General features: G+C 38.4%; 1 protein-coding gene across 3 annotated transcripts in view; it reads right to left on the minus strand.

Annotated features, from left to right (window-relative positions):
- The window catches only part of TOX3 (TOX high mobility group box family member 3), an 82,327-nt gene that overhangs the window by 12,055 nt on the left and 46,723 nt on the right, over window positions 1-23,549 (minus strand). For 2 of the 3 annotated variants that reach the window (XM_037409260.1, XM_037409259.1), the window contains exons 2-3: window positions 12,862-12,927; window positions 8,658-8,912 (exon numbers count right to left, since the gene is read on the minus strand). In XM_037409260.1, coding sequence (XP_037265157.1) covers window positions 8,658-8,912; window positions 12,862-12,927 — 321 coding nt within the window. The remainder of the gene's footprint in view (window positions 1-8,657; window positions 8,913-12,861; window positions 12,928-23,549) is intronic. The other variant, XM_037409261.1, reaches the window with a different exon arrangement.

Below are 23,549 nucleotides of genomic sequence, written 5' to 3' on the forward strand. Positions count from 1 at the left end.
ACCTCTGAGTTAGTTTAACATGTTTTATTGGAATCTTTCTGATTTACAGTCCCCTGCTTTTCTTTGGGGTCTGACCCACAACCACGCTGGCTGTGCCACCTGGCATGGACAGTGTCCCTCAGCCTCCCCCGCTGGCGCGGCTCCCTCAGAGCAGGCAGCCTGGCCTCATCCAGGCCGATAAGGGTCCTGTGGGAGCACCGAGTCACCAGTTAAAGCCATTTCTTCTAGGGAATCACATTCGGGGATTAGGCACAGCACCACCTCAGATATGTGATTCCAAGCAAGATGGTGCCAAGGAACAGTGGCCAACCAACACGGGCACCTGCCAGGCCAGGCCTAGGCTCCACCGCAACGCTGCTCTGTGGCCTTTGGTGGTACTGTTTGTTCATGCCCAGCTGTCTCTAACAAAATCTCACTACATGGTGAAGAAATACTGAAAGTACACAGCCAGGCCAAAATCACACAACTAATAAACCAAGGGACAAAGACTTTTCTCTGGAACACTTATAATTCTTCCCCAAGAGGCCACACAATCCTAGCACAGAGTGTTTGCTCTTTGGGAACTTTGTTTTTACTCATTTACCTTCCTGTGACCCAGCAGGTTCCTCACAGAGTCCCCAGCATGGGTGGAAGGGGCAATCCTACTTGGGTGCCTCGGTTGCTCTTGAGTCCTTCTGCTCCTGCAGATGACCGGCACCATGGGCTTCAGATGACCCTCCACCCATCCACAGCAGCTGGTACTGATGCTTTAGCATCACCTAATTCACAGCTTCTTTATAGTATAATTTTTACACCATTTCGTAGAGGCATTTAAAAACAGATTCTCCACTCTCTTCTCCCCAAACATCTACCATACTTTAAAGCATATTGAATCACACTCCTTTTGGACAAGGTACCCAACAGCATGATCACAATACATGTGTGACTCAGATCACAGATCTCGGCTCTGATCTGATGAGTCTGTTGGCATGGGGAGCTTCTCTCCAAATTAGCAGTACAAGCTTAGGTCTGCTGTATGCAAACAGTGATGGCACACTGCAAACAAACCCTGGAGAGTTAAAGTGAAGTCCCAGAATGTCAGATAAATGCTGTTAGCAGTTTTGTTACAACCTCTGCAACTTCAGGTGTTTCAGCTACAAAATCAAAGGCAGACTTCAAAGGTCCTGATTATGCAGTAAGCAACGTGGGGAGAGGCTGCAAGGAAGCATGACAACTAACAAACATTATCAAAGGTAACAGAAATTGTGCAAGGAATTGGGGCAGACAGACTTGGGGGTTACATGGCATTTGTTTGTTTAAAAATTGTTACAAGTGTTGGTAACTATGTTTGGGGGGTGGTGGTGTATATTTTTCCTTTGGGTTTGGGGGACTTTGGGGTTTCTTTGTTGCTGTTTTTTAAAGCAAATCAGAAAAGTAGATCTCACTGTCTCGCTATCTTTTGTATTACCAGAGCCAGTTGTTTGGGTTTTTTTTATCCATCTACGTGACAACACAAAATAATTTAAAACTCTGTAGAGACTGAGCATTTCTTCATAGCTTGAGAACTTGAAGTGGAAGCTGCGTAATAGTAAGCCATCCATGAGGACACATAGGTGGTCACAGCAGAGAATGGCAGGAATTTCAAAGGAAATTTTCCAGTGACCCAAGGACAAGGGTGCCTGGACCCAACAAAGCCCTTGGGCTGGTACAACATCTCCAGACCAGCTGCTGCATCTGCCTCATTTGGCTGGCTTCAGACAGCAGCACCCGATTCTAGAGTTTAAACTCAGGAGGCAGAATAGCTTAAACCCATGGCCCAGGCTTAAGCTGAGCTGGTGTCCACAGTCATATATGTCCGCATTCCTTCTGAGCTCTGTTCTGAGGGATATCGGAGATTCAGCTTCTACTCCAATTGCTGACAGCGTTCCCCGTGGGGTATATAATTTTCCACATATTCATATGGCACCTCAATGTGTTTTCTGGAGCTGATAGATCTTGATTTAGGCACTATTAATATAAAATAGTCACAGTCTTTTTTTTTCCCCAGACTGTTCTGCCAATGTTACTGTGTTTCTCTTCTTCTGTGCGGGAGTCCCTCATGTACCTTGATAGGTAACAACCTACTTGCAGAATTTTTTAATTAAATGGTTTTTTTTAGTACCAGCAGTACCTGCTATTCAGATAGGTGTCCTTGGCAACTGCTGCCACTTCGTTTCCTACTGACATGTCCTTTCTTGTGGTTACTATAAGTTGCCTGGTTTTGAGGAGAACACCAGAACACATTTCCTTTTCCAACCATAATGACTCATTAACAGATGGCCCATTATGCCTGTATTGATGAGGAAGGAAGGAAGAGCATGTCCCTCAGAGAAGTGACTATATTATCCACACCAAGTATAACAGTGTCACTGAGGACATGAAAACCTATTCAAACCCTATTATTTAGTGCATCATCAGGCTAGCACCATCTTCACACCATGTTAAAGTCGTAGCATGGAGCTTCTGCGCAGTAGCCACTGCTGTCTGTTGCCTCCAGGATTTACAGCCCATCACCCACCTTCCCCCGATGCCCCGTGAGCTGTGCACAGACACTCTCTGAAAGGTAACTAAAAAATGTGCAACCATGACATGAGACGTAAAATAATATTTAACTATTCACCCATAAAAAAAAAAAAAAGATGACTGTAAAGACTTAAAAGTTAATCAGCAAAGCAGAGAGCACAGACCTGTGGGCAGGAACCAGCATCAGGGCTGCGCTGGCAGTGGCGCCGCAGCTGCAAAATCCCAACTGAGTCCTAAATGTCTAATTTTATAAAGCGTCCGCCACCACTTGAAAGGTTCTGTATAGAGCCAAATGTCACGGATCTGAGCCACCAGAGCATCGTTCCGTTTGGTATGACTTAATTTTGAGATTAATTTTTCTTGGTACCACAAATTATTAAAAATAGTGGTGATAACAGCCACCATTCCTGCTGGGAAAGTCCAACACAGGCCAGACTGCCACTGTTGATTTAAACCTTGAATTTAGTAATCTGCTGAAGTAATCAAAGAAAAATCAGAAATAAGAAAACTCTGAAAATAATCTCTCTTTCTAGCACAACTAGTTGCTACTCCTATAAATGAATAATTATAACCTTCCAGAATTACTTGTATGTTTTGTATTAAAGATGACAATAAACATGTTCATAACAATAACAAGGGCTTGTTTTAATAGACCGTTCCAGGCGTTAAACACATTAATGACCCATGAAATAACTGTTTCATCTGCAACACATTAAACAATGTTGTTATAACATTGTATTAATTGAAAACCTACTGCATTCTCTCTAGATAGGAGATTACAGACTGGGTATTAAAAGAGAGATTTACAAATAAGTTTCTTTGTAAAGGAAAATTAAACATATAAATTAGAGGGATGCAGTCAGGTGAGTAGTGAATTAACAGTCTTTTGCAAATTTTAAAGCAACTTTTCCAGCTTTCATTCTTGCAACCTTCTGTTAATCTAATCATTTAAAGTTAATTAGTAATTTGGGAATTTAAATTACTAAAAAAAATGTAGACCTTTAAGTAAAAGGCACCACTGTTCTGAAACATTAATATTTCTGTTGAATGCAGCCTTAATAAGCTCAAATTTGTAACTCAGCTCTCTAAAGCCACATCGAGCCATTTATTTCAGAAGTCTCTTCTTGAAATAAAAGCAATAGTCACCATCACGCCTTTGAGCACAATGCCACTCCTAAGTAGTAATGTAATTAAAGATGAGCATATTCCACTATGAATTAGCCTTATCTGCATAGAATCCTGAATGCAGTGACAGCACTGTAACAATTATAAAATATAAACAGGCTCAAATCTTCATCAAATAGGAAACACATTTCCTCTAGCGGCATAAGTAATATAGGGAGCAATATATGTAAAATTATCAGTCTGTTTTTGTAACATCTGTACTTTTTTGAATAAAAGAAAAAAATCAGACTGAAAAGAGACAATTATTTTACTGTCTGTTTCTTAGATATCAGAAAGAGAATTTTGAAATTCATCAAAGCTAACCTTCTGTTATGTACAACAGGCTAAGCTGAAAAGAATGTTAACAAGTTCAATTTTCATTCAATCAGCACTACTGCTCTCTGAAATGTTTCATTGCAGGAAAGAAATAAAAATAATCTATATGGTAATTATGAGGATGAATCCCCCAGTAACTTTCAGCTACATGAAAGGTCAGTTCTATTCAAGATATTTTATCAGTCCCCTGCACATACTCCTGTCCTGTCATTTTAAATCTGAACAGCATTTTATTTTCCCATTTACAGCTACCTGCAGAATTAAGTACTTAAGCCAAATAAGAAAAAAAAAAAAAAAAAAAAAAAAAAAAAAAAAAGAAACGTTGAATGCTGGCAAAGGCTATAATAGCATGGAGATAAATCGTTCAGCTGCTCTCTCTCAAGCCTCTGGGGCTGCAGATTTTTCTTCTCCTGGTGCACTGTGGGTATTCAAAACTTGTTCAACATGATTTCATTTCATTTCAGGCACTGCCTGAGAAAACTAAATTACAGAATCAATCATACAGAAGGTCAGAGTGAGACTTCATTACAAGTATTGCATGCTTGCATGAATATCTTTCATTTATGACTGACCCAATATGTCACAATAGCTGTCTAGTAAAAATAATCCACTTTCTGAAATTGATGTACTACTGATGTCAATGCTACTCAGCAGGCTGGGCAGATTAGAGAGAGGTGTTAAAAAAAGGAACCCTCAGGAGCACAAGTTGTAGTTTTATAGAATTGCCACAGTTTGCAGATTAAAATAATTTTTCTATGGGCAGCTCAACAGAAAAGAGAGCATTAATATAAAATATTGGCGGTTGATTTTTAATGAGGATACCGCTGTTGATTTCTACTTATTTACATTCAAGTATTTATGGGGATAATATTTGCATCATGTAAATCCATGTGTTCTTTGAAGTCAAATGTACATCAACACTCCATTTTTCAGTGACTCATTTCTGAACATCAGGATTTCATTTGCATATTACTAAAATCTTAAAATTACTCTAACTGCCTCCATTTTCTCTCCTCTTTTTGCTGCTGTTGTCTGTTTTTGAATGGAGACAAATGTGTTTAAGCAAGATGAATGTGTTGTGTTTGTTGCCAATAATAATGAAGTTAATCAGCATAGTGGCAAATTGTCACTCTTTCCATAGTATGTATATCTTAATAGTATGACTAATTGTTAACTCATCAATATGATCTTTTAATAATTGCTAGGCCACACTTATGCTGAGAATAAATATCTTTCTTGCACCGTGAATGATTTTTTCACTATAATAATATACAAAGAACGTGTTAAAAAGAGAATTATTCCTTTTGGGGGTTTTTGTGGGTTTTGGGTATTTTGTTTGGTGGGAGGGTTTTTTGGCCTTCCTGTGGGAAATATGTGAGATCCTTGCAGAAGTATTACGAGGTAGCTAGCCAACTCCATACCCTAAGGGAGACATAGGAAAACCTTGACATAACCTATTTTTAACCATGCCTCCAGCGATTCTGCATTCAAGTTTATAGGTGAACATGTCAGGTAGTACATAGAAAAAAGCCAAAGACACACAGTATTAATCATAATTCTGTCCAAGCCCATTTCATTTCTTCAACATTTGTGATTTAAAATCTCATGACATTTCTTCAAGGTGAAATTCTTCTACTGGACTTTTCAACAGAGTAGGACTATATTCATCCAAATTAAATATTGCTTACAGTAAAGCTCTCTAATGCTTCACAAGATAACCAATAAACTCAACGCAGTTCATATTAAAAGAATTTAAGTTTGTATTCAGCTAAAGAAGCTTTAGTGATTAGCAATACACTATTAATAAAGCCTTTAAATAAGACTATCCTTGTATCGCTGGATAAGAACATTGTTCTGTAAGTGTATACGAACATCGTAATTATTTTACAACCCCATCTTTAGTTCTTTCAGATATAGTAAATTCAATTGACCATGAAATGAAATTTCATAGTCAAAATGCCTCCTTTACATTTTTTTATTGCTGCAATAAAGTTTTTATAGCTCCAAGGCAAGGTAATTCATGAAACGTCTAATTTAAAGATGAATTCTAATATTATTAATAAATATTTACCAGTTTAATAAAGTGCACGTTTTTCACATAAAATATGATAGAATGTTTTCATTTTCTATTTTTGAAATACAGATTAACTGCTGGAAAATTTGAGTACTAGAGAGCTATGTGAGTTAGGGGAAACCTACGCAAGGACCCTCTGTTAATGTTTTTTGACTTCCTGAAGCTACCCAGCATTTATGAGTGGAAGAGAACAAGGCTACTGAGTAAAAATACAATGGCAGGGGCCGCTCCATCTCACAGTATAAAACAAATCAAGCAGCTGTGAGGAAGAGTGACACACGAACCTCCCTGTGTGGCTCCCCTGTATCAAATCACACTATTCCTCATCAATTCTCTGCAGCAAAACTACACACAAGTTCCCAGCCCACAGCTCTGAGCTGGCAATCACCCTAGAAAATACCACTGGACTACTGGGATAAGAAGTCGTGAGTTTCTCTAGATCTTCTCTTTGGCCTATACGGGAAGAAATTCTTACCACCAAAGTCAGTGTAAAAGATGCCATTAATTTGTACATTGCACAGTCCAGAAAAAAAGGAAAAGATGTAATGCCTCTCATCCAGAGCAAGAAGAGGTGAGAGAATGCCTCTTCTGGCTGGCACTGCTGGGGTGGCAGCATCATCAAAGAATCACATTTGGTGAAAGGATGCAAAATTAAAAGACAAAACTGGGCTAGGTTACAAACTGCTTGATAACACTGAGGGGATTGTCACACATGTAACACAACACTGATCCAGCCTATATGTACACACTCCATTACTTTAGTTTTGGGGCACAACATTCCTGGCTCTTATGTTTGTTTTTTTTTAACTCTGATCTTTCTTTAATATTCACCCAACGTGTCCAGTGCATACAAAATCCCATGCAAAATGGGATCCGAAAAGAAGTACCATATCCTCCAAGGCTTCTTTTTAGGCAGTGTCTGCTTTGTACCTATGGAATTACTGAATTCTGTACCTCCTCAGTAGTGAGCAGTTTGTACTTAATTCTGTATTAGTGCTAGCTACACTTTGTGACCTCCAAGGTATATTAAAATTTGCAGCAAAGCCAGGAGCCTGCAGAATTCATATTTGCTGCATGTTGATTTGTAAATCTTTAATTAATTTTCACTTGCCAGAATAATAAAAAAGAAAAAAAAAAAGATTCATATGAAATTATAACATGACAACACGATGACCTTTATTACTGTCCTGCAGTAAATCTCCATTTTCACTACACCAAGTTTAGAAAAAGGTCCAATATAAAACAGCTAATCAGAAAAAAATAGTCAGCGTAAAAAATCTGTTCAAGCTAAACATTCACTCTGTCTTCAATATGCAATACAGAAACTAATTCTAATTGTAACCACCGAGTTTAAAATGCTAAGTATGATAAACTGACTCACAGCTGTGTCTCATCACTGCGAGTACGAACATTACTGCACAAATCTTTGAGAAACCCAAGCAGGGAGATCCCCCAAAGCTGAAAGGGAAACACAACATGAAAGCAGAAACTGCACTGTATAGCCTCCCACCGAGATCACAGCCACACAGCCTGTATGGATTCTGGAGAAGACTCCGTAAGGCCTTGGCTTTGATTGTTCTAATTAACAGGAATGATCACTGGAATTAGCCTAACTGTCGCCGGCACTCAGCCCTTCCCCACATCCTGATCATCCCTCCCCTTTCCAGAGGGCTCAGAAATAGCCCAACCTGCCCCAGCCTCTATGGTCAACAACAGCAATGGACAGAACAAAGTTTTCTTATTGCCTGGTATTTCTGAGTATTGTCAAGGTAATACATCCCTATCGCTTCTATTATGAGTTTAATTTAAAATAAATAAATAAATAAATTACCACTTATAAAGATTTAGCCCATAGAATATACAGAATATAGGGAAATACGTGGTTTTTTTACTGCTGGCATACTGTTTCTGGCACTTTTTCTGAGCTACTCTCAACCCTGCACTTCCAAAATACCCTGATGGCTTTCACATGTGGGTCCAAGAGTTGAAATACACACAAGCAATTTCTTCTCAGTGCTGTCGTTCACCCTAGCCAACACAATGGTCTTTCAACTCTTGGTGCCAGTGTCAACTGTGCAACACATTTTTGAACTTCAGCAGCACTTGGGACGCAGATGCTGCCAATGGACATGGGCTTCCAAGTCCATTCCCAAAATTAAAAAACTTTGTTTATAAAGCCTGTCTGCTTCTTCACAAGAGATCTGTTAACAGACCGTATAACATTGCACCGTACATTAACAGCCATGTTTATCTTCCCGAATCCACCAATCCCAAACCCTTCACCATTTGCCAACTGCCTTAGGGAACTGAATAATAGCAGATCATTGTTTGCTGTGTAACACTGACAACACGTGTCATCATTCATACAGAATACATCTGCACACAACACAGAACATTAGCAAATGCTTAGTCAGGCTACAACACCAAGAAATAATACAGACCTTCTGAGAGGTCAATTAAAACTAGAGATGACACAAATCTACATTACTCTGCTTTGACAGACAGTATTAGGCAACAGAATCACACAAAGAACCGGACCTACCATATGCAATCCATTGCTGTGGATGACACCGTCTTGCTCCACGAGATTTCGGGATATTGTAATAGAGGGAAGATCCAAGCTCTGGGGGGGAAACTGAGGTGTAAATTCATTTCCTTGTACAGGCAGCTGGTCACCAAGGCCCTGAAAGGGCAGCAGTATATCTGCCATCCCCAGTGCAGGGTCTGACTCGGGCGGGGGGGTAATGGGTGGGATTTCGAACTCCTCGTCCCCAAGGCTTGGCGTATGGAACGTCTGCTAGAAAAGGACAGGACAAGGCAAACCACGTTAGGGCACACCGCTCTCGGCAACGACCTCCGGACCCGAGGTCCAAACCTTTCCCAAATGCAAACTCTATACGCCACAAAATTTTTGTGTATGCTGAAGAGGTTTGTGGATCATTCTGATTAAAGATTTAAGTCTCATTATCATATGGTTTTAATGGAGTATCAGTATTAACAGTTTTTTAATGTGTACTTAATTAGCAACATCTGTCTGTTGTTAGTCTGAATATCAGCTACATTGGATTTGGCTGTATAACAAATTGCCAGTTTATTGATATGTTCGTAAAAGAGCACAAACAGCTTACATTACTCTCATGCTTCATAAAATACTGACAATTTTGTAACGCCCGCACACACACACCCATTAATTCAGCACTGACCATTTCACATCTTTTGTTTCCTTTTTATCCACTAATAAACATGAAATATAGTAATTCTGGTCTTCATTTCTTTTCGTTTCCATCCCAAAAGTACAATGCACCCTTTTAAACGAGGCTTGTAATTTGGAGCAGAGACACGTATGAAAGAGTGAGGGTGATTACAGCAGCTTCCAGTGCTTTCTGAAGCAAGCCAGCTTTGTTTGAACAGTAGGTTTGTTATGAACTAAACACCTGTTAAGATGCCTTGAGCAAAACATTTACTGCCAGTTATCTTCAGGGTTTGTGCGTGTTTGTACGTGTGCATGTGCCTGTCAAAGATAATCTTTATTCAAGTAGAGTCTGTATCTGGCTTCAACATTGCTGACTTTTCTTTGGGAAACAAATGAGCTATGCTTATTCAAATTTCTTGCGAGTTAAATGAACTTTCATATATTATTTCAGGTCCACTGCTACTTAATAATAGAAATTCAGTGCTTGAAATTAGGCCATTTTAAAGGTACCCAAATCAGAACCGTCTTGATCAAATTGGGCAGTTGGCAGTCCTAAAATAGGCACCCTTGTCTTGTTCTGGACATGCAAGGCTGCTCTGAGATTTGTTTGTTTGCGTTCGTTCAGGATTCGAGTTGGGGGCTGGGGGGGGGGGCGGAATTGTTTTATGTATTATTTACATTGTTTGAAAGAGTGACTTAATGCCAGTTAATTTAAAAATGATAAGTTCAGTGAAAGATCTCATTAACTGCTGCAAATTGTCATCCTTCAAACTGTTAATGATGATATAAATTAATAACCGCTTGAGAGAAGATGGAAACTGAAACACAAGAAAAACCTTTGCTTGCATATAGAACCTGTCAGCTGTCATTATTGGTCTCACACCAGAAATGATGAGGTCCCAGATTGCTGCAGTCTGCAGCACCCTCCGAGTCTGCCGAAACCCTCCCTATCTTGCTCCAACTGCAAGACTGTAACTTAATTCTGGATGGGAAAGCTGGGCCTGGATTAGGGAGACGTTTGACTTCCCCGCTGCTATATTACAAAAGGTGTGAATTTTTCTTCCTGTGGACCCCGTAGTTCACAAACACAAAGGATGGATTGGCCAGGAGAAGTGGTTGGCTAATGAACGTAACCCTATGGCTGCATTTGCAGTTATTTTGGCACTAATGTGGTCTAGTAACAGATGCAACTGTAATTTGTGACTCATTTGCTACCCCATTACTGCTTAATGAAATCTAACATATCACATTAACAATACGGATAAACACTCATTCTTGATATGTGGCATTTGGCTGTTTTCATTACCACTGTAATTAACACTTGAAATATTATTTCAATAAATATTTAAGGTGCTTTAAAATGGGTCATAGTAATCATGACATAGAGACAGAAAACATAAAGCAAACGTGTGGTTTCTAAGCCTGAATGTGCTCTAGGATTACACTCTTAAGGCATTATTTACTGGAATAAAATGGGTTTCTAGTTTAGCAGCGCTCAGGCCCAAAATCACAGCGAGAAAGCTGCATTCATGTTAATGTAAAAACACTGTAATTAAATACATTGTAATGCAGTAATTGTAAAGTTAGGTTCACGCTTTAATGCGAACGCTAACACTTAATCATATTTTTATTCCTTGTTCAAGCAAAAGGGTTCACTGAAATCAGTATTATTATAGTACATTTGAACCTCTCTTTACTTGACATATTCATGAGATAGTAGTAATTATAAGAACTGGGTCTTTTTTTCCCCATCTAACAGAATAACTCTAGGACAGCTGTATAAATATATAACACAGCTAGATAATAATACAATATTTTACTTAGAAAAGTAGCATTTGTCTTCATACTTATAGCTTGCTACAAAAGGGAGAGTAAACTGATGGAAACCTTCACATTTTTTTAAATGTGAATTTAATTCTCACAATATAACTTATCCAAACATGTATATATCTTTTTGTAAAAACATATAAGGGACCTAAGACTGAAGATAAAATAGATGTAATCTAAGAAGAAAGCAAGCCCCAGAGTGAAGTAGTCTTAAATCCAAATCACTGGGCTATTCAGTCTGTAAAAAGAGCCTGAATACTATGCAATTTGGGATTGCAGAAAGGTGCTGTTATGACCAAAAGATGGTATAACATTTGTGGGATTTATATTAACAATCACATTTTTCAAAGTTATAAATATTTGAAAAGTTAATATCTTACACATTTAAAAAAAAAAATGTGTGCATGTTTAAATGCCATCTGTACTGAAATGTTTAAAACATTTGTTCCTTTTGATAAAAATGCAAATCTGGAGAACTGTTGTATCAACATATAACAGCCAATGTCTGACACGGTGAATTATCACAGCTGGAATTAAATTGTCTCTGAACAGCTGCTGGCAGCAGAGCTTTCATCAATGTTTGATTCAAATGTAGGAAAGAAATTCTACAGAAAGAAACATCATGTTGTCATTACAGATGGGGTTTGTGTTCATTATCACAAATAACACTGGAGCTAGTGCCAAACAATATTCCCTTATCTAAGCAGTCTTGCTGGGTAAAAAGAGATGGTGACCACTGTATAAATGATTTATAAAATACGACTCTTAATTCTAACCTTCATATTTATTGTTATACCTTTCTGCCTATTTTCTCTGAGATGGATTTTTTTTTTTTTTTTAAAGTGCACAAGAACATCTGCGACTGCATCACCACTTACAACATGTACAATCAAGGCTGCCCAGTTTTCTAACCTTTCCTCATGTTGGGAAGATATTTATGGCATGCGCCCTATACAAACCATCAGGTTTTGTTCTCCGTATTGCTATGCACGTGACTAGGCGGTGCATCTTACACTTTCCATCCTTCCCTTTGGAATAAAGGTTTTTAGCGCTGTGGGGTTTTAGCAATAAGTGTTTGTGCCTGGAGCTGGGGTTGGTATTAGCAGGCTGACAGTCTGTTAACTGGCTGTATGGCAGGGCCACTGTAACAAACACACGGTGACGGTAGCTGCCATACTTTCCTCCTGTTTCCATTCTCAAAGGCAGGGATCAAATACACCAGGCTCCGCAGCCCAGCCAGCCTCCACCAGCTCGGCCATGGGTTTGTTCTTGATCCTGGTCAGAAGTTTCCTTCATGCAACACATACACCTCCTGCAACAAAGCTGGTTTTTGTTTTCTAGCTTACATGAGTATTAAGAACCCAAATTAAAACGTTTATATCTATAACAGAAATCAGTGTATTAGCTAGTAATGACTATTACTAAGCTTGCTTTCAAAATGTACACCTACTGTGCCTTTTATTTGTTTCCTTCTGTTTATAATTTTTTTCATACACAAAGCAGATTTGTTTCTATTGACATGCTATGTAAGTAACAGCCTTATGGACAGCTAAATTGACTAGTAATGGAGAGCTGTCAGGTTATTTTCTTTCTCATTAAAGTCTTTATTTTGTGCTCCATAAAACACACAGAAATTCGGCACTTCACTCTTCATCCATTCAAAGTCTGTTAAATTATCACAGCAAACAGCAGAACATGAGCATAGATAAAAAAGAAAAACATCTACCTCATTTGCAGCAAGAAACGCATTATTTGCCTCTGCCATGTTCATGTAGTTGTTATTGTTTCCAAACTGAAAGAAAAATAAATATTTGGATTTTAATGTATGCCACAACAAACTTTTCTTTACCCCCTCACTGGCATAGAAAAAGTTGAAAAAACCCTAACAAAAACAAAACAACAAACAGATAAGATGTAACTTTGCAGATGTCCTTTGAAGTCAGTACTAGACTGGAGTCAACATTATTATTATTATTGTTGTTGTTACATACTCTGCACCCCCAGGTCTGTACATGGTAGATATCCAAGCGTATCTCTTCAAATTTCTTTGTCCATGTAGCAAAGCCACCCCACAGACCTAGAGGTGACTTTGGAAATTAAGTGTCCATTAGAAAGAGAATATTCTCCCAAAAAGATATTTCGACTCTACTACATCTTTCCTGGCACACATTACAATATTTCTGCAGATGATCCTGATCCAGAGGATTGCTGCAGCTAGAAGTAGCTGGCATATTACTATTCCAAGTAGACCTGGTTTTAAAGAGATGAAGGTCAATAAGGGGAAGAAGGAGAATCTGCAGCATTGTTCTTAAAATCCCATTCTTTCCACAAAATTAAAAAGCCAAGCATTCCCCTTTGTCTATCTTTCATTCCAGCTGAGCTCCCACACCCCCAGTGGATATTAACACCAGAAGACTTTGCAAATCAGAGAAACTATCACACTGAGACCTTGAGATCTACCTGGGGTGGAGGGGGCTGAGCACCCACCTGCTCCTGCCGAGGTGCATCTCCCCTCACACAGGAGCGATCTGAAATGATCCTCCCGGATGCCACAGAGTCATTTCCTCCATATTCTCAACTCTGAACATTTGTTGAAGACGACAAGTACTTTTGCTTTTACAGACTGAGCATAGAATTGAAAGATTATCAGCATTTGGTTAATTGGTTCATTAGTGAGCCTTATTCCTTCAAACGGCACTTCCAAAAAGCAGGTAGCCTGGTAACTCTTTCTGCGGGTGGTCCCTGCACAGGCAGACACCTTTGCTTTTGCTTCAAGGAACAGACACCATGCCTGTTACACCGCTACCACTAAAAACTAAATCACAAGCCTTCACATTTTCCCATTTCTATTATCAGGCACAGTGCACGCTGCAACGTAAGAGTAGCAAATCAGAGAAATGTCCCTGTGCTGTCCCTGCAATGCCCTGCCACGTCATTGCTGCTAAAGCCACATTCTTCCCTTAACTCCCATTTTCAAGTTCCGTACAGCAAATTTTTCAGGAAGGCTTTGTTTTGTCTCAGCCGACCGGCCCCCCTGCCAAACCACAACAGCAAACACCACCAGCATAAGCTCTGCAACAAGTGCATGAGGATGGGTAACGATGCACTTGCACAGACTCTTCTTTCCAAGCAGGAAAGGCCGTTGTGCTTTCCGAGCGGCTGACCCTATCCAGAAAGGAAAACCACTTTGCTCCAGCTCAATTCTCCTGCAGTACTTGGTGCAAGACTGTTTGTAGCAGGGAAGTGTTTCAGACCTTGACTCTCCCCAGGTTCCTCCAGCATCCTAGAGCAGTGGAGGGGCCAGAGCGATCCTTTCAAGAAAGGCTCTTTCCCTGAAAACTCCAAAATCCATTTCTGAAAATAAGACCAAAAATCAAAAGGAGGAAAAACAAAAAAAAAAAAAAAAAAAAAAAAGAAAAGAAAAAAAGGGAGGAAACTATAGTGATAGAGGATGCAAGAAGGAAGACGGACACAAAGAACTGAGTCTCGTGTACCTGATGAATTGTCTGATTGACGAAAGAGGACATCAACAAAATCAGAAAACAATCATGCGGAAGAAGGAATATGAGATGAGATCCCTCTTTCTGAAGTATGAAATTCCATTTGTGTACTTAACATGCTGAATCTTTCAACCTATATCACATGTTAAGCAACCGAGGTCTAAACACAATATGTAGGCTGCCTCATAGCTATTAAAACTCTGTTATCCCCAGCTATGCAGATACTCAAGCAATGTCATCCATTTTTAAAAGCCCAGATGTCACCCATTTTTGGAGATTAAAAAATTCAAATAAAATTGCACATTCAAATTACTGTTTTGGCACATAAGGATACGTGTGTGCAGATTTGTTGCACAAAGACATGGTACTTCAGCGCAACAGTGAGATCAACAGGATAGATTTTTTTCATCTCGGTTAGTGGCAAACTAAGAAGTATTTATATTAAAAACTCAAACGTCTTCAATAGAGCTGTTCTTTCTACTGTAACAAAAAAAAATTTAAATAAATAATGATAATCAAGCTTTCAAATTTTACCTAAGTGCAAAGGTACAATAGGCAAGTATAGCTCCAACATTGGATAAATAAGTGGGAGCAAACCCCATCCTATTTTAATGAGCTTAGCATCCTAGGGGCTCCAGTGCCTCAAAATGGAAATGTAGCTGATTTTTACCTTGAGGAGTAAAATTCTACATTGTTTTGATCTACGTGTATTCCTTATGCCACAGCTACTGCTGTTCCGGTTGCCAAGTGGTTCTCTTCCTTTTTGGTTTATTTAAGTAAGACAATAAGGAAAGTGACAACATAATTTTCCGTTTTATTAGGACTGTGGAAGGAAATGATGTAACGAGGAAAGTCAAAGCTAAAAGTTACAAGTACATATCCTTAGATACGTTCTGTTCTTGGGCTACCGCATTTAAGACCCTATCTGTCGTGTGTGACTCGGGCACTGAGGTCAGAACCCAGCATATTTAGGCTCCTGTTGGAATGGATGGTAACTAAAAAATATTTAAATTTATTTTTTTGTCTCTGAGTTAGAAATCCATTGAAGGCACGCAACAATTATCAGTGAGTACTTCTAAGATTAAACTTCCTTATTATCTAATGGTACCAATAACAACAAAAGAAAATAAAATGGTTATTATCTTAAGGACCTAAACAATTCAAAAAACAAATTAAGCTTAGAGTGAAATAAGAACTGGGTTAGAAATCCTCTTCTGAACAGTTAGTCTGCGAATGTAATTACTGAAGAAACTACAGCTAATCAGCTGTGAATTGTATCCATTAATTAGTATTTGCCCTGGAGAAATGAGAAAAATCAGTAACAATGTTAACACTGCAATGCACTGATGAGTACTGAAACACAGGGCCCTCAGCATTTAGTCAAGCAGGTGGCTCCAACGGTCCAAGTAATTTAAAAAGCTCTCACCTGAAGTGCAGAGCTGGAATTACAAAGCACTTCTTGCATATCTTTGTATCTATATAAGGCTATAATTAATGGCTTTTAATTTAGAAACACTTTGTGATCAGCTGGGAACAGTTATAAATCATTCTAAATAGAACAAGGGGTTCTTGTCTATTTTAGTAAAATAATTTGGGAAAGATGTTATTTGTGAAATAACTCTTGTTGCAGTCAACAGTTTCTCCATTTATTTTCCAAATTATTTTCTCGAATTTCTCCAATTATTTTCTAAAGGATCCCTTGCTCAGACCCCTCACAAACATCTCAGAGCATTGCTGTAGTTGACAGCAGGCACTCAAAAGAAAGGCGACATCCAGCAATTTGGTCTGCCCAGGTATACTCCTGAGGGGTCCCCCCTGCTGGGTTTCCCTGGGACAGAGAGCAGCACCTAGTCCAGTTATTTTTGTGTTTTGTGGTGGTGTTGGGATGCTTCGCAAATGACCTAGCCATAGCAATTACTGAGGTTTTGCATAAACTTTTGAATCTAAAGATCTCAGAGCACCCTTGCTCCGTACCAATGAAAGAATAAAATCTTTTCACTGGCAACACATACCACTGCTTTACAAACTACTACTTGTTTCCTTTGATCTCAGGAGTTCAAACGCCATCTCAGGTTTTGATAAATATATTAAGCGTAAGTACCATAACCTACTGCCACAGCAAACCCATGGACACTGCAGGCATATGCCAATTTCAGTAAATGGACTGCAGGCAAACAAAACCTCTTCTGAACTTGTTATGAATCACAGTTTTGATTCTTCATGCAAATCAGTGCATTAAAACTACGACAGTTCAGCCTTTTATACTACAAGGGCACTTGAATCTTGGCCCCGCTGAAATCTGTTGGAATCGACATAGAGACTGTAACAAGAGAGACTGGATGCTTGCTTACTAATACCTCATATAAAGAACGTCAAGAAAATCGATTCTTTCTTAAATAGCTTGTTGAAGCTCTTCTTTTAGCTTTGACTACCAAACCTAGAGCCCAACACCTAGTCTTGTTCATCTTTTCTAGGAAGGGTGTGTATTTGCAATGCTAAGGGAAAATTCACGCCCTCTACTCCTTCCCAACACACGCCCTCGTGAAGACCAAACCAACTCCTGCCCAGGACCAGGGATACAAAAATTGTATTGCTGCCCCACTTGTACAAACGGCAAGTTTTCAAAGACCAAACCTCCTAGGCCAGACGTTACGATACCTGTTTGCAAATCAAGGGATCAGCCACCCTAAGTCAGCACCGCACAACGCTGCTTGCATTTTCAGGCTCCCCTTTGCACTCACCAGAGCTTAAAAATTGGTTGGTCATGAAAGCTCCGGCTACTGAACAGTAGTTTTAAGAAAGAAGTCTGATATGATGAACATCACAGAAAACCTGGGCAGTCTGGGATAAAAAAGATCAGTGATTAAATGTCCACAGAGTCTGAATTCTTACTGGGGAAAAAAAACAAAAAAACCCACAAAAAACCAAACAAACAAAAAAACCCCACCAAACTTCAGAAAATCTCAAAAGGTTAAATAGTGACTCCTGTCTGGGCTCCACTTTTGCAACTGTGATGAGTCAAAAGGCACAGCAAGAAATAAAACAAGCAAAAGAGTTTACGCGACACAACCATAACATTAAAAAAAAAACGTAGAAAATAAAGCAAATAACTGATTTTGAAGGCGTTATGGACACAGAGAATACCATTTTGAACCTATAAAAGTTAATGGGAATGTTGCAACGGATTTTAATGGAGAAATTATTTCACTTACAACATTCAGTCATTCGTATTTATTGCAACTGTCTACATTTCAGTCTTTAAATCCACTCAATCATGGTGCAACTCTAACTTGAAAAACATTAGAACTCACAGCCATTATTCATTTCCTAAAAAGAGCAAATACAGAAATACTTATTTTAAAACCAGACATAGAGGAACCAGACTTTTATCTGAGCATCTCAATGGAACAAAACTGAAATTTTTAAATACTAGTATTTTTATGCTCAACATTAAAACTAGATTCCTCAGGCTAATACATTAGATGTTCTAAATAATACTTTTTATAACATTTCTGCTTAATTTAATAGTGCAACCACAAGGATGAAAACTATTGGAAGGGTTAGGGAATACCACCAAAACCACAGAATGTGAATAAATGTCCCAAATGAAAAAGTCAAACAAAATAGGAACAGGAATGAAACACATTTTATCATCTTCTCATAACTAATCCTGAGACTTTAAATTTTGCTTAACAGGAATGACTGTAATTCTGTACTCAAAGACTACATATCATAAATAAGAGAAAGAATAAAAAAAATAAGTTATTACACAATCCACACACACCCTTTTTTAAAGAAAGCCATATCCCAACCCTTACTGCAAACCAGAATTCAGGCTGAGTTATCACAACACTAACAGACCTTTCATAATTATTGGTTACTGTTTAGTCAAAATACACATTTAAGTTTCTCTCGGGATATTATCTCCAGACAAAAATCTCACTGGCTTGATGCTGGGCTCCTATCCACAGAACCAGCTCTGTCACAGCACTACATATCCACTCACATATGTATTTTAGATAGTTACACATCCAAATTCTATCACTTCTGATGCCAATTTATTGCTTATGGAAAATGGCAGCCTCAACTGATCACATTTCCAGTATTCCTGCAATAAAATTAGAAACATATTTTTAAAAATATGGCCATTAATAAAATCATTATTTTATGGTGTAAGCTTGCTCATATTTTTTTTATGTAGAATAATATCTACTTGCACAAATATATATTATGGCAAGGATCTCATTTCTATCTTCATATTTGGCTAATTAATTCCTCTGAGGTTACACTATCCTTATGAGTAAAAAGAAAGATAACGATCCCAAAAGATGTAATTACAGACCAAAACTAAATTACTTTGCAGGTCTAACTACTGTATCTTAATAATTTCACTGCAGAACATCTTCACTGCATTTGGGCAGATTTGATTTTGCAGCCTGACCAATAATTACAGCTCCGGCAAATACAATGTCTGATAAGGACATCAATTAAAAATGAGCATTGTGTTATTTTTTTTTTTTTAAAAAAATTCATCATGTTCACAGCCTGCCTGATTGAATGAAATGCCAAATTAAATTAATGGAGATTGCTAAGTCTAGCTGGCTGGTGGGGAACCATGCAGAAAGTGGGACAGCACAGACAATAAACTGTCTGTAATTAAAAGATGAGAGCTGGACTAATGCTACTTCAGCCTGATTACTCCAAACAAAACAATATACACTAAAATTACTCTGGCAACAGAAGTAGATGGAGTGGGAGGAGGGTTGGGAGAAAGGTGGGTGTTGTCTTTTTTTTCTTTAAAATAGTATCAACTATCACCATCTATGAACAGCAGTGTCCTCCCCAGATGTATTAAGTTAAATATTATTTTTTTTCTCATCAGGAAACACAATTTATTTTCTCAATGAACAACATAAAAATAACAGGCAAGAATTCTCCGGTCATTTCTGTTCTAGATGGATATCCAGTTAATCTCTGTAGCGGCTTTACTTTTAAGCGTGATGTGTTCATAGCAGGAGCAGAGTGTTCTTTTCTGGAAAAGAAAGTCCTTCACGACAGTTTCAATCCTTCAGAAGCAGTAGGTGGTATTCATATTGTTTTACAAAATACAAGTTTTCTGTTTTATTTTTACTACTAGAAACAACGAGGCAGATTTTAGCAGCTACTTCACGGATACAATACCACTTAAAATGTTGGGGATTTGTACCATCCTAAGTGAATGAAGCATATTTTACAACTTCGTAAATAAAGAAGTAATTTTATCTCAGAGCGCATGCAAAATGGTACCTTCAATTTTGACGCTACGTGGCCACCCACTGAAATGTCTGTATTCCTCTGGCAGCACGCTAACGTGTTGAAAGAAGGAGCAGGCACTGCCAAACGCAAGAAGTATTATTTACCATAGACAAGATGCAGCTACTGGAGGTTAAGGACTGAGCCGCTGAGTATGAAGGAGATGTGGTTGGGCCATTTGGGGCAGCCTCTGACCAAACAGAGTCAGCAGATAAGGTATCGCGGTTACATCAAAGATCAAACCACTACATGTGTGCGCACCAGGGTATGGATACACGCACAGAGACAATGCTTTTGTCAGCAAAAGGTAAAATTTTTGAAGAATTTCATGAAGTACTGGACCACCAGGCAGCATGTATTATATATGTCAAGTTTTTCATTATATATGTCAAGTTTTTCAACCTTTCCATTCATGTTCTTACAGCAAATTTATAATGGTTATTAAAGGATAGTGCAATAGAAATCAGCTTTTTGAGACATATTACAGTATTATTCTTATTTTCAGCAAATAACATCTGGAAGCAGCTTTATTTCCTGCTAGGTTCTGCCTACAAATTTTATAGGAAAGAACTTCACGTACATGTGAAAAACTGCCTGAGCAGTGTTAGCCTCGGTGACTTTGGCCACCAGAACTTACTACACAATTAAATCTCCCTGCTTCTTCCACATCAAGATTCTCTAACACATCATAAGAGGATCCTGCAATAACCAGGAGGAAATGCAGACCCCACTGAAAACAAAAGGAGTTTCTATAGGGGATTTCACACCAGAAAGCTTCATTAGCTTAAGAACACATCGCTGATGAACAGCTAGCCAACAACAGACAGGAGCACAACGTGTAAAAATGAATGTAGCTAAGTACCCGGTTTTGCAGTCACATCTCCAAAGCTGAATTTTAGGCAAATGAATAATCTCATTAGAGGTTCATTAATTATTGAATCTGTACATAAGTATCTGTACAGTCATACATTTGACAACCTTTTGATATTTAAAAACTGAAAAGCCTTTAATTCAGGGGACCATTTAGGTTCCAATTTTTGAGTCTTCAGCATCTGCCACCCTAATTGTTATGTATATGTTCATATACATGTGTCTATCTATGCGTGTATATACATATACACACATTCTCTACTTTTTGCTTAGAGCCAAAAAGATCTCAGTGGGATAAAATACTTGAGCGAGATGGTAAAGAAAAATTCATTCATATATCCTCAAACCTCCATCAGACACACTGTTTGCAGACAGTACAGATTTAAAAGTTTTAGGAAAGCAATTAGAATGAAAACATTTGCAGTTACTTTAAAAGCTTTCAGCCAGCAAATAAAAAACTTCGACAATAACAATAAAAAGCACTGACTTAATCTCTCAGATTCCAGCCAAACTCTTTAATATGAACTTCTTCAGTGAATTCCACGGCCAAACCCAGTAACTGAATGATATTTTGCAAAGTGTGATACCGCACAAGCGTTAGGAACAGAAATGAAAGGAATATTTAATGGTCTCATGTTAGACATTTTCAGATCTCTTAAGAAGGATACAGCCTACAAAAGTTTTTATATGCAAGAACTTTATATGAATATGCACAGCATTATTATTCTGTTGACTATGGTCAAGGCAATTCAATACATACCATTTTTTTAATGCTACTTGTTCCACATTTAAATGCATAAATAGTAAAAGGTGGTCCAAAGTGCAGTCCTGGTCCTAATTTTTATACAAGATTAAGGTGTTATATAATTAGTCTGAATCTTGACAGTTCTCTCCAAGACAAACATAGCAAATACCTTGCTGTCACATGTTCAAAGAGTCTCAATTTACCATTTTGGCTCTTTGTAGACGAGAATGGGTTCTCCATTCTGCCCACACTGCCTTCAAAGGCAGTAAAACGGAGAATCAAACATGGATTCTGGGCAGACCTCTGCACACACCTACATACACCAAGGCTACTTTTCCTCTGGACAAGGCTAATACAAATACCAAACTCAGATCAACCCACTAAGTTTTACATAAAAAAGATTCTACAAGATCTACAGATGTTACTTCAAAGAGTTTTGAGTATCACTGCACCCTGTTGTTGCCTGAAACTTAAAATACAGGAAGAGTCCCAGTGTTAAGATAAACCCATTCAGTAGCAAAGCCAAGGAGAGGCCAGTGTGATTTAAGCATTTGTTTAAAAATATACAAATATTTAAAGAACATGTTTTCTTTCTTTGCTTTCTAACCCAGAGACGTTTGTGGTGATGAATCACAAAATGATTTTTGTGATCGCTCTCATGAGCTCGTACTTGTTGCTGGAATAAACCAGATTAGACATGTACGTCATGGAAGGAATATACTGCTAAAATGGAGAAAGAACTTATACGGCTAAGTCTCTTATTTATATATATTTTTCTAGAACTTTGTAGCAATTTGAATTTCAGATGAGAAAGGTCTTCTCAAATACGCAGTTCACAGCATCCATTCAATGTACGTATTTTATGAGTTACATTTCTCTGAACAGCTCACATTACACATAGGATCTTATTTCTGATGACATCAGAGGACAGATGGCGATTAAATGATGCTTTTTTCCACAACTGCTCTAACGAACTGAAGAAAGGGTAAAGCACAATTGCTCCCTTTCTGTGGCCCTGTAAGAGGGTGGAAATGTCTCTATTCTCCATGACATTTTCCAAATGGAAGAAGACCAGCAGCCTCTCAGAATGGCCTCAACACGTGGTACTGCAAGATAACTTGCAAGAAAGACCCAAAGCAAACCTGTGGACCCGATTCTGGGGCCGCCCCTCCAATCTACCTTCCCACGCGCCTCCGGGTTGCGACAGGCACACCGATGCCAGCTCCTGGTGCCATGACTGGAGGCTGCAGGCCCATGCCCTGCTCGGTGACCGGAGCCCTCCAGCACACATGAGACCTGAAAGCCAGCAAGGTCCCATGAGAGAGCAGCCCCATGCCACCTCCTGCCATAACACACCAAGGTCACTATTAAGGGTCCTTCTTCAGCGCCCCCTCAGCAGGGGTATTAGACAACCCTACACCTCTATCCGAGTATCCTTTTAGCCCCAACCATTTATTTTTAACTGCTATAAGGAAAATTTTTATAGCTTTTTTAGGGGGAAATGCATAAATACGGAACTGGTTTTGCCATATGAACATTTCTGTTTCACATTCCTCTCCAAGGCATTAAGTTCATACAACCAAGGTGTTAATAATTTCCAACATCCCCCCTTTATTTTATATAAACTGTCTAAGCATTGAATCTAAGCATTTCTTAACATAATGAGAGCATTTTATTCTAAGAATCCCAAGAAATAGTTTTATATCACTATATTCAAGATTACTGCAACATTTTCTCACACAAATTTAAAGTGATGTGATTATACTGCAATTGGGCTGTAAGTAGCTTTTCTTAGAATCTTATATCAAATTTCACTCACTCCAGTGAAAATTGTAAATTCCATTCTAGACTATGATTCAGCTCTACTACACTAGCAAATTATATCAAGTTTTAAATATAAAATTGATAGAGAAAGGGTGAAGCAGATGTAGACATTTTATAATAATCATAATGGAGGATCAGTCAAGACACTTTCAGGCTAAAATCAGTACATGCATAAAATCTTAA

Source organism: Falco rusticolus, chromosome 15 (assembly GCF_015220075.1).
Source record: "Falco rusticolus isolate bFalRus1 chromosome 15, bFalRus1.pri, whole genome shotgun sequence".
In the NCBI taxonomy this organism is placed as follows: domain Eukaryota; kingdom Metazoa; phylum Chordata; class Aves; order Falconiformes; family Falconidae; genus Falco; species Falco rusticolus.